This window comes from Grammomys surdaster, unplaced genomic scaffold, assembly GCF_004785775.1.
Source record: "Grammomys surdaster isolate TR1022 unplaced genomic scaffold, NIH_TR_1.0 100, whole genome shotgun sequence".
In the NCBI taxonomy this organism is placed as follows: domain Eukaryota; kingdom Metazoa; phylum Chordata; class Mammalia; order Rodentia; family Muridae; genus Grammomys; species Grammomys surdaster.
Window position 1 is genome coordinate 3653022 of NW_021604579.1, and position 12722 is coordinate 3665743.

The following is a 12722-nucleotide window of genomic DNA, read 5'->3' on the forward strand; positions in this document are numbered from 1 at the left end:
GTCTCCATGGTGTAGTTCTGGGAATGCAACCCACGGAGGCAGCAGTGGCGAGACTTCAGTGACATTTTCTGCTTTTCCTTTTCAGAGTATGATAGACTGGGCTTCCTCCTGAAGCTGGACTCGAAACTGTAAGTAGACTGGGGAATGCCGTAGCTCTGGGGCCTGGCTTGGAAGGGTCACCCTCCTATCTGCTTAGTTTTGGGCGAATTCCTTGGAGCTTCTGTCCTCAGGTTGTAAGCAGAATCTTTAAGCCTGGGCAGGATGGGGTGGTGGGTATAAACTGAGGCTTAGGCTAGCACAGGTGGCCCATGACAGAAGACCATTGCAAGAGCTTGAGGGACTGGAGGATACTGGTACAATTTTTCCAGCAGAGTGGGAGCAGTGGAGACTGTCAAAGATGCCCTCCCACCAGGTGCTCCTGTGCTCAGGTCCCCAGCTTCTGCCCTTTGAGCTCCTGTCTCTCTTCCCACAAGCAGACCTGGTCTCCCCCCCGCCCCCCGGGGTTTGTTACTTGGCATTCAGCACTGCCTCTTCTTGCTAGGTCACTTGGAAAACCCCAAGATTACTTCCTGTCTACACTAAATTGGCTCTTCCATGCTTCCTTTGAATTTCCATAACCCCATTGCCTGCCAATTGTCTGGCTCTCCTATAATTAACTGTGTGATGATTATTAATTTATTAAGGGTACAGGCTCAGAGCCAGACAAAACTTGATTCAAATCCCAGATTGCCACTTACTGAACTTGCGATCTTGAGCAAGCTCCTTAGCTACTTTGAACCATTTCATCTGTAAGATGAAGACAGTATGCATACTTTATAAGTTGTTAGAAGGGTTTAATTTAAGTGACTAATTCAGGGGCTTTTGAGTACCAGATATCCAATTCTCCAACATTCTTTCCTGGTCTCTCTGGTGCCTAAACAGCATAGGTATAGTATAGGTTTGTTAGGTTTCAACAGCCTCTGAAAGCTTGGCCAGATGGCTGGGTGGGTGGGTAGGAGTGGGTAGATGGATGCATAGATGGGTTGTTGGGTGGGGTGGGTGGGTGGATAGATGGGTGAAAGGATAGATGGGCAAGTTGGTACATGGGTGGGTGGATAGATGAACACAAACCCATTTAATCATCACACCATGAGTTGGATCTCTGTCCATTCTGTTTGTTTATACCCTGTACAAGACCATTCATACAGTTGTCAATAATCCTTGTGCTCCTATGTCTCTAAGTGAGACATATGTCATGGAAGATCAGAGTTGCATTTCTCTCTCTCTCTCTCTCTCTCTCTCTCTCTCTCTCTCTCTCTCTCTCTCTCTCTCTCTCTCATAAGGTCTTATACACAGCTGCTTCAGAGTCATACCTATGTGAAATCATCACACCAGGAGCTGTGAGGCTCATCCTTGCCAGGCCTTGGAATTGTCTGGCAGCTGGCCACTTTTCCTGGAATCTAGAGTCTTGACTCTGGGACCTCAAGCTGTGGGTTCTGGCATTGTGGCTCTCCCGGTTTTTATACATCATCGAAGCAGCTGCCAGGGAAGAGTGGTCTGGTGTCTTTACAAGGCAGGCAGAGAGATGTTAGGCCCCAAACATCTGGGGAATGAAGTTTGAGTGTGCTAAAGGACTGTGCACTCCCTTTTTAGAAATGTCTCCATTTAGTGCTATGAACAGAAAAACAAAACAAAGCACATCAAGTATAAGCCATAAGCAAGTGAAATGCCACCAGACCAGAAAAGAGACAGTAATTACCAAGTCAAATCGAATGGATAAACAAAGAAGATGTTATGGTGGATGTGCTAACTACAGTGTTTAAGCTGTCTTCACAGTGAAGGAGGAGGATGCTCCTACCCTGCTGTCTTGACAGATGAGTGGTATGGAATAGATCACTGTGTAGCTTGCTGCTGCAAACCAGGCCAGTTCCATGAATCATCTGCAGGGACTTGGACTTTGGCCAGGGAATTTATATGGCCATGCATTTAACTCATATTGTGAGGAGCAAGCTAGAACCTTCCTGCCTCTTGTTACATAGGCTTCTCCAGTCCAGTGCCTTCTTCCAAGGGAAACACAGGTGCATTCAGGGACAGGTTTCTAAGTTAAGGATTCTGCTGTGTGGGGAATTCCTTAGCCATATTTCCACCTCTCTTTACAGAGTCTCTTCTGGTTGTGTGCTATTCTGTGTCCGATGTATAGGAAGGATACGGTGTAGATCAGAACAGGGCCTGAGTTCTGCCTCTGCCACTTAGTTTATGTGACCTTAAACAGCACGGTCAAGCTTTCTGAGCCCCATTTTTTCCTTATGAAAAATGTAGATTATGTACTTACATTCATTGTAGTTTATGGCGAATAAAAGAAAGCATTGTATACTCTATTGTAAGTGGACAAATGGAAGGATTTCATTGTGTTTATCTTAATTTGGGTTAATTTAGCTTCTTGAGAATAAAAATGTATATGTCCTGAAAAATATCAACTGTTTTCTCTTTAAATACTGCTTGTACCCCATTCTCTAGTTTCCACACTCCCTACTCTTTAAAGTCTCCTTTAAATTTTAGAGCTTCCAATTGTAGCCTCTGGGTCTATTAACTTCTCCATATTTGCCACTTTGTGGCCTTTCCCATGTTAAACTGTAACTGCAGAGGACTCCCTGTAAGAATATACTAGGACTAACCCTGAGCCCCTAGGCCAGGATTAAAGGGAGCTTACTCCAGCTCTGAGTGGATTAGGCTAAAAAGTCGGCAGACGAAAATACTTGCTGTCATTGCCAGAGTCTCCTTGCTCGAGTAAACTAGGAATTCCCAAGCCCATGTGTAAAACACCCCAGATTTGGCAAGTGCTGCCAAGCACCTGGCAGGAGTAAACCCATACTCTCTCTAGAAAAGGATGTGAACTCCTGGCAAGGAACTGTTCAAGGAAACGAGGAACAGTTCACAGGAAAGAGTGATGCACAAGAGAACAACAAGCCATCGTTAGCGAGGACCGAGAAAAGCAGCAGAGAGGGAAGGAGAGCACTTGCAGAGACTTCTCATGTTGAAATGACTAGTTATAAGACAGTTCTGTATACTGTACAAGACTGAACTCAGTACATAGAATTAAGACTGTAAGGACCCTAGATTTTAAAATTAAAAAAAGTGGGCCAGCAAAATGGCTCACCCAGTAAGGGGCTTGTTGGTGAGCCTGCCAACCTGAGTTCAATCCCTGGAACCCACACACCAGAAGGAAGGCATTGGTTCCTCTGACCTCTCAAGTGCCCATACCTACACACAATAAGCAAATAAATAACAGTGTGACTAAAAATTTTAAAACTAAAAAGAGGTTTTAGAATCAGGCATGGCCTATGCCCAAGTCTGTATCTCACTAGCTCTAATCTTGGGCTTTTATTTAATCACTAAGTACAGGTTCTCATGAGAGTACAGACTCGTGAATGAGATCCAGCCATACCCTGTATCTTTATTGTGGTCTTTCTGAAAAGAATTTATTTATTTTTTTATTTTATGTGCATGAGTATTTTGCCTGCATGGATGTCTGTGTGCAAGTGTCGGATCTCTTGGAACTGGAGTTACAGTTACAGGTAATTGTGAGCTCAAATGTGGGTGTTGGGAATTGAAACTGAGTCCTGGAAAGAATAGCCAGTGCTCTTAGCCCCAGTCCCTTTATTGGGGCCTTTTATCAGCTTACCATTGGGGAAGGTGGCACTTCCAAACAGGATCTGTATTCTCCTTGTCTCTTGTTCTATACCTGACTTAATTTTTGCATTTATTCATTTAGCCAATACATCTTGACACCAACTATATATACTTTGGGCATGGGATACAATGGAAAAGTCTAAGCCATATATATGTATGCATGTTAGCTTAGTGAACATGGGCGGGGGTGAACAGCACCAGCAAGGGTAGTTGTGCTGGGTATCATAAGCAATGCATGGATTGCTTTTAAAATAAGGGTGGTACATATACTGATGATTGGGACAGGTGGTGGAGTCTGAAGGAGGTGCCAGGCATCCCCAAATATGTGTTGTAGAGACAAAAAGCCCCTCCTCAGAAGGCAATAGAAATGGTGTTTGTAGAGGATACCTAGACTACTCTGAGCAGACAGTAAAAAGAACATTCACCAAGGAGGCTGCAGATACAGAGGCTTGAAGGCCTCGAGGAGTATAATGGAACCCTAGAGTAAGGAGCGAGGTGAGAAAACAGTAGGCAACAAGATTCAGAGCACAGTGAGTGGAAGATGAGACAAGTATCATGGGTGTGTGTGTGTGTGTGTGTGTGTGTGTGTGTGTGTGTGTCGGGGGGTGAACAAGAATATGTAAGACTCAAGGCCAACAAGGTGGCACGTGCCCGAGAACTGATCTCACCTGCCCCCAGGGCTGGCCATCCCAGCTGTAATGCTCATAGCCACAGCCTACCTTCAGGGTTCAGGCCTGGCCCCTTAGGAGGCCGGAGGCAGTCTGCAGTGCTTGCTTCAAAGCCAAAAGTTGGAAAAGGTCAGAAATAATGGTCCTCATGACAGCTGGAGGGCAACCATTCCTCTTTCATTCAGCGGAGATCTTGATAAGTTATTGCATAATAAACAAAATGTTGTGGGGGCTGCCAAAAGGGCTCAGGGGTTAACAGCACCTGCTGCTCTTGTTGAGGTTTGGGCAATCAGTTCTTAGGATCCTATATCCAGTGGCTCACAACAGGGCCTAACTCCAGCTTCATGGGATCCAACGCCCTTCTCTGGCCTCCTTGGGCATTCACACATAGCACACACATAAATAACACAAATAAAATCTTTTCTGAATGTTATAAACAAGCTCTCAGTCCTGTGAAGTAGTATGTGCTAAGGAGGACAACCGTACAGCGAGGGGATGCTGTGGAGGACACTGCATGAGTAAGTGGATAGTGCCAGCAGAACTTCCTGGGAAAGTGATGTTTCAGCAAAGACCCAAAGAGGTGATGGAGAGGCCCCATCCCATCCTAAGGCAGAGTGTCCCACACAGAGCCCTAAGGAAATCTCAGCCTCAGGAATGTGATACCGTGAGTCAAGAAGGTGCCTGCTACTCATCCTGGGAGATGAGATATCTGGATGCCTTGAAGAACCAGGTCCCAGTGCTAAGATTTGTGATTCCTGCACTCTCATGAGCTCTCTGGGGGTAGATTGGATTAGACATGAATTTTCTTTCTTTTAACTGGGTTTGGGTAGGTGTTCCATGGAATCTGTCTGAGGTGGTATGGTTTCTTATAATTACCAGGTGTAGGAACTTAAATGCTCAATTAATTTTGTGAAGAGTTCTGTGCAAAGACAAAGGTATAAAGTCCTAAACCAGTGACTTTTAGCACCAAGAGCCTTATGAAAAGTAGGCCACAAAAAAAAAAAAAGAAAAGAGAGAAAAAAAAAAGAAAAGCAGGCCACTTAAGGAAGGCATATAACCATGCACCAACTCAAAGCGCTGCTGGAGGAAGCTGAGTGCAGAAGCATATACTTTTCTTCCCAGATACGTGAGTGGCCAAGACAGGAGGGCCACGTGTTCTAGGCCAGCCAGAACTACATAGTTAGGTCTGTCTCAACAACAGCAACAACAAAACATAGGAACAAGAGGAGAATGGGGGAGCCAGAGGTAAATTTACCGGTTCTGAAACAGCCTTGCCAAGTTCTGCCATATGGCTTGCAAGGGGAAGCATTGTATGCCCAGTGCCATGCTGGATATTTTGTGTCATCTCTTCCTCATAACAGCCACTTAGATGACCTCATCCGGTGCACTTCATCTGTCTCCTGGCCTTTCATGTCATCTATATGCTAATGACTCCCAGGTTTGGACCAAGCCCAGTCCTTTCTCCCACACTCGGAGTCATTGATCCAGGACCTACTTCCCTTGGCTGTGTCTCTGCTTCTCACAGTTCACATATCTAGAGCCAAGATCCATATTCATAGCCCCACCTCCCGGAATCTTGCTTATCTCAGAAAATAGCAGCTCCATCCTTCCAGCTGCCCAAGGGAAAAGCCAGAGCATCGTTGCTTCGACTCTGAAATAGAACCTGGCTGCCTTTCCCTTAAGTACAGCATCCAAGGTCCAGCCTGCCCCTGCCCCCTGGACCATTACCCTGTCCAGATAGCCATACCCCAACCATGGCTGCTCCCCCATGTAACCATAAGGCTTTTCTATGCCTGCCCCAGCTCCGAAAAATGACTGGAGACTTACTGTATTTATTAAAAGCTTTGGGCACTCGAGCTGGGCAGATTCTCAGCTATTATAACCCAACAGTCCTGGCCTGAACTATGTCCTGCCCCATGGCCCATTACCTGTCCATCTTAGTCTTGTCCTGGCAGCTGCTTTTCATCCTTGTCCAGCTGGCAACACCCGCCTCCAGTTCCCATCTGAGACCCTCCCTTTCAAGTCCCCGCCCTAACTCTCTAGTGATTGGCCACTCAGCAAACCTGGCTGTGGCTGAGGAGCTCTTTGGAGTGCTCATCGCTGTGGATGCTCCATACCTTTGCCTGCCCGTTCACTGTCTGCCTCCACCCACCAGGGAGAGCACAGGGGCTTCTCCTGCTTCCTTTGCTGCTGTTTCCTAGCACCTGTTGCCTAGTGATTGCTCAGTAAACATTAGATGCATGAATGGATGCGTTGACAGATAACTATAAAATAGGTAGTATTCAAATGCTTTTAACAAATGAGATGACGGGGTGGAGAAAGCAAGCAGTTTAGTTGTGTTCAGAGAACAGCATCTGATCAAACCTAAGTCTGACCCTCCTCTACCCAGCTTCGGGCTCCTTACATCTTCACTTCTGTACTGTTTGTTTGCTTGTTTGTTTGTTTGTTTTTGTTTTTTTGAGACAGGGCCTCACTGTATATCTCTAGCTGTCCTGAAATTCACAGAGATCCATCTGCCTCTGCCTCCTGAGTGCTGGAATTAAAGGCACAAGCCACCCTCCTATCCCCCCAGCCCCCTACCCCACCGTTCACTTCCTCTAAAAACAAAACAAGCTTTCTACTTGTGTTTAATCTATACTTAGTTTCTGTTCTAGTTTTCTTTTCTGTTGCTGTGACAAAATACTGACAGAAGCAACTCAGGAAGGACAAGGTTTATGTCATCCCACACCAGGTCACCGTCCATCACTTGGGGAAGCCAGGCAGGAACTCAGGAAGGAGCTGGCAAGGAGACCACAGAGGAACACTGCCTACTCGGTTGCTTCCTCTGGTTCCTGCTCTGACAGCTTTTCTGAGTCAGGCTATATCAGGTTCACAGCCAAAGCTAACTAGCAGAGTTCCATTCTAAGTCTGTATTAAAGCAACTGTTATTCTCCTGATGAAATTGTCGTTGACAAGGCTTCATGGCCTCCATCTGCTTACCTAGGCCTAGTTCTGGAAGCTTCTAGTCTCTATACGAATCTAGGCCTAGGATGTTTTCAGCCTCGGAGGCTTGCTGCTGAATAAGCTCACCCTTTCCTGTTCTTTCTGAGCTTGGCAAACTGATCAACTCAGCTGCTCTGGCTCCAACTCCTCTCCGTGCTGACTGATTCAATCTGGCTTCTCTCTCAGCTTCTGAATTGCTCTGCTTGGCCTCATACTGATTTTGGCAATCTGTTCTAATCTTCTGGCTCCCTCTTATTCTCTGGCTTGTTCTGTCTTCACGTGTGTCTAGCTTGTTCTCTTTCTGCAACCTGTCTTTGTACACTGTCCAGGTAGAACTGCCTCCTCTCTCTTTCTCTCTCTTCTTTTCTTTAGTGTTCTTTTAAGTAGCCTGTTTTACCTGTTCTCATGAGAGTTAGCATATCCTGTTCTGTCAAATATTTCTCTGTCACTCAATCAGACATCACTTTCAAACTGCCTTCTACAAACTAACTTTACCTTTACTGTTTGGGATTAAAGGAGTGTGCTAAAGGCTGAGCCACACCACAACTAGAAAGAGCCTTTTTTTTTTTTTCAGTAAATAACACAATCTCAGGGTTCACAATGTGATAAAATATCCTGCAACAAGTTTGGGGAACTGTAGACTTTATAAAGGCAGGAATGAACACTAACCTAGTCACAGGGGTATCACAGTGCCTACTACAATGTATGTGGTATGCAGCAAACAGTGCAGCAAATGTTTGTCAAATCAGGGAAGGCGAGAGGAAAGTGGATTGCACTGCCAGCCTTTACACAGAAGTCTAGAAAGATCTGCCAGTTACCTTTAGGACATACAGATTGGTTTAAAAAGAAGAAGAAGAAGCAGGAGGAGGAGGAGGAAGAAGAAGAGGAAGAGGGGGAGGAAAAGAAAGAGAGGGGGGGAAGGGAGGGGGGAGAAAAAGAAAGAAAGAAAGAAAGAAAGAAAGAAAGAAAGAAAGAAAGAAAGAAAGGCAGGCAGGTGACTTCTGCCTAATCCTGAATTTTTCTCTCTCCTAGAGGGTCTTTCACTTCATGACCTGCTGCCACAGTTACATTGACTTCAAGGAATGTAGCATCTCTTTAATACTTTAGAAATGGGGGAGATAGTATGGTTTTCTCTTGGTTCTTCTAAGCAAAGGCAAGCATGTGGAACTAAAAACGAAAGAGGGAAGCAGAGAAATGGACCCTGTGGATACAAGAGACACAAAACTGTAAGCTGTCTTACAAAACACACAGTTCCTTTTAAATTGTAAGTCTTAAACCTGACAGGTAATTGAACAGCTTGGTAAAGCCCAGTGGGGGTCTGTACGCAGGAGTGCGTTTGTTCATTTTTACCTGCATGGTAACCAACAAACAGGCTAGCCATCACCTCAAACACTGACCATTCCCCTTTGACAAAAACATTCAGAACCTCTCTTCAAGCTTTCTATGAGTATGTGGTACGATGTTAACTATGATGGCCCTCTGTGTAATACAACACCTGAGCTCATTTTCCTGCTGGCCGGGATTGTGCACCTTCTTTTTTTTTAATTTATTGTACGCCTTCTATATGTCTCTTCTCATCCCCTGTCAAGCCGTCTTGATCACCCCATGCTCTCCCAGCCTCTCTAGTAAACCATTCTGCTCTCATTTTAGATGGCACATGTGAGTGACGTCATGCAGAATTCTGTCTCGACTGCAGCTTGTATGTGCGGGCCGCTCTCTGTTTATGCCAGAGCAGGACAGTTTCAGGACTTGGCTAGGCTCCCTGCTTCATAGCTGCAGCCTGTTTCACAGCCCACAGCCCAGAGACTGCCTCTCAAGACCCCAAGAGCTTCCAGGGTCTCTCTTTGTACAGTGATTCTTAGTCTTGATTGAGTACTGGAACCACCCGGGGATCAAAAACAAGTTACAGATATCCACCCCAACCCTACCCCTAGATATTTGGAATTCATTGTTTAAGAATGTAGCCTAGGCAGTGGGATTTTTAAACCTTCCTGGTAAGTCTAACATGCTGTGAAATTGAGAACAACTGCTTAGGATTCTACTTTCTATCTGAGTAACGGAGCACTTCCCCAGGTGACTGTCACCAAGAGTAATTGCCCTTACACATAAGCTATGTATGTATTCATGCAATGATTCATGCCTGGGGTCTGACCACTCAAGATACTGCTTTACTTAGCCAGGCTGGGAGACTCCTGTGTAAGCAGTGCCATGGCTATTCTGTGTTAATATTTTATGTGCCAGGGTCAGAGCCTTGGAGGGATAGCTCCAGGCCTGTCACTGTAATCATGCCTGACTACAGACTCGTCTATGCTTAGGGCCAAGAGAAAGGGCTTACATTCAAAATGTACAAAGAGCTCTTAAAACTCAATAGTAAGAAAACCATCAACCCATTTATAAAAGGGCAGAAGATCAGAACTGATACTGTACTAAAAAGATACCCAGATGAGGCCTGGAGAGATGGCCCAGAAGTTAAGAGTGTGTGCTGCTGTCAGAGAGGAACCATGATCTGTCCTTACAGACTTCACTCCATCAGCTCAGTAGTGCTGGTCTAGTGATAGCTCCCCAGCATCTCTCCCCCTCCCCCTCCCCCTCCCCCTCCACCTCTCCCTCTCCCTCTCTGTCCCAGCTGTATGTATTGTGTCCCTGCTGAGAACGCCCTTCTGCTCCCCATCCCTAGGATAATTCCCTCATTCCCCCCACACCCTGTGCATGACTCTTCTTGTGCTAACCCTTGGCAGTTTTTTGTTTTGTTTTTGTTTTTAATTTACCTTCTTGCCTCTAGATTACAAGCTTCTTGAGGACAGGATCCAACATTGAAGTCTGAGTCTTTAGTATTGTGCTTCTGAACCAATCCCTGCAGAGCACCTTGGGTGTAGCAGAGATAAACAACCCCATGGAGGGGCCCCTTCAAACACAAGAGTCTTTAAGAGTCCTCATTACGCCAGGCAGTGGTGGCGCACGCCTTTAATCCCAGCACTTGGGAGGCAGAGGCAGGCGGATTTCTGAGTGTGAGGCCAGCCTGGTCTACAGAGTGAGTTCCAGGAAACCCTCATTTCATTTAAAGTTCTGTGTTCAATTCCATAATACATATGTGTTGTTCTGATGTAATCTTCTTCACCCAGTTTATTTAAGTATGTGTTTGCTTGCATGTACATATGTGCACCATGTTCATGCTTGGTGCCTGAAGAGGTCAGAAGAGAGTGTTAGATCCCCTGGTAATGGCGTTACAGATGGTTGTGAGCCTTCATGTGGGTGCTAGAATCAAATCTGAGCCCTCTAGATGAGCAGTCAGAACTATTAACTGCTAAACCATCTCGCCAGTCCTCTCAAGTAGATTTAATAGCTACGCCCACTCTGAGAAGCCTGGACCTAGCGACTTAGAGACAATGCTGCCTGGGACTGAGGATAAGGATTTATCTAATCCTGCATAGGAATATCAGACATGAATCTTTACTGTGACTTTCAGTAAAAATCTGTTGAGACTTGGCCCCTCTGTGGTGCTCACACAGATACTGGGGTGACAGTAGATGACAGGCCTGCGCATGCAAATGTTGGCCTTATTCCTATCAAGCAGACGTTTGGAGCTGGCAAGCAGGTTAGAGAGAAAAATTTGGGTAACAAAGGTGGAAGGAATAGTCATTTTCCTCCAAATTGGTGTATCTCTGATCATCCAGATGGAGCTAAGGATAGAGAAGGCAGGTATTGACCATTACTAGAGCAGGTGTCATTACCGACAGGTAACCCATCAGCCCGTTGACACTTATTTTAAGAGCCACAGAAACCACAGAGGAGACCTTGTTACTTGAAATCTAGTCTTCCTTCCTTAAGATTCAGTGGTACCCAAGCTTTTCACACTGCAAGAGACACTGTCACCTATAAACATGTTGGACTGCATTTAGGGCTCTCCTGATATGCACACAGCCTGGGGCCACAAGATAGTCAAATGTGCTTAAGTCAGCATTCTTTCTACCAAGGAAACAGAGGGATTTGATGAAACCAGGAGGTAGCTCGGGTTTCTGCAGAGGACTGAGGTTCAGTTCCCATCACCAACTGGTAGCTCACAGCCATCAGTAACTCCAGTTCCTGGGGATTCAACACCCTCTTCTAAGTAACCTCTGTGGGGATCAGACACACACATGTACAGACATGTACATACACATATAATCAATTTTATTATTATTTTAATGAAAACAGCAGGGCTGTCTAGGTAGTTCAGCAGGTAAAGGCCCTGTAACTAAGCCTTACTCCCTGAGTTCAATCCCTATGACTGATGTGGTAGAAAACCTGTAGGTTTTCCTCTGACCTCCATACACAAATTCCCCAGCGAGCGTGCACACACACACACACACACACACACACACACCACACACTTACCTTGGAGTGGGGCTGCTGTAGGTACATTCAAAGCCCCAGCTGCTTGAACAAACCAATTGCTGGAGCCATGTGAGATGTTTCTTTGTTTTTTGTTTTTTTGCCAGTATTTCTAGATGGATGTGGAGATGCTTAATGTGTTTGTGTACTATCTAGTAAACAAATTCTTCTCTGTGTTCAGGTTCCAAAACTAGCCCTTCCTGGTCTTTGTTGTCCGGTACATCATTCTTGAAAAGTCACCTACCCTGTAGCAGGAAATAGTAGGCTGCACAGAGATTCTTTTCAGAGCCTGTTTTACAGACTCAGTACAGGACCATTCGCTTCAGTGGGTGACATCACTGCTCAGTGTTATCCTTCCTGTGGTGACTCTCATGGGTGTGACTGCTTTCCTAATGACGACCACAAATGCCAGTGTCATTCAGAGCACACAGGGAAGATATGAGTAGAAATGGACTTTCTGGTTGTGCTAAGTTCATCATTTGAAAATTTGAGTGTGAACGGAGAGCAGCAGATCTCCCAACCTCTTATCCTCCGGACCTCTCGCAGCCCCACCCGCCTGGGCACAGCCCGTGCTGGCCGTGCCGCCTGAGCGGCCTGAGAAGCTGTTACATCATAGATCACTGCTAGGCGCTGGCTCCTGCTCAGTGTGTTAGTTCCCTCGCTCTTCTCACTACCACCCAGAAAGAGGGTGTGTTTGTATTTTTAAAGAATCGAAGTGTGGAAACAAGGCTGGAGCCGTCACAGCAGGCCCTGGTGGGGCTTCTGTGAGGACTGTTGTGTAGCAGAGGCCAACACACAGAGAAGGCTACTGAGCGCCCTCCCAGCCCGGATGAAGACAATAGCCAAGCCCCCAGAGGAGGTCAGACTACAGTAATGTCAGCTTCAGAACCCCAATTAAACATGATCACCCACAAAAGCTATAGGAAAAACCCATCCCTGTGCTGAAGACTGCAGAGAGCAAGTAGCTGCAGCCAGTGTGGAGGAGGTTGACACTGCCACCTGTAGCTACAGGAGAAACTAAGAACAACCCAA

General features: G+C 45.9%; 1 protein-coding gene across 3 annotated transcripts in view; it reads left to right on the forward strand.

Moving 5' to 3' along the window:
- The window catches only part of St3gal3 (ST3 beta-galactoside alpha-2,3-sialyltransferase 3), a 201203-nt gene that overhangs the window by 104145 nt on the left and 84336 nt on the right, over positions 1-12722 (forward strand). For all 3 annotated transcript variants that reach the window (XM_028785693.1, XM_028785699.1, XM_028785708.1), the window contains one exon: positions 86-128. In XM_028785693.1, the coding sequence (XP_028641526.1) occupies positions 86-128 (43 nt within the window). The remainder of the gene's footprint in view (positions 1-85; positions 129-12722) is intronic.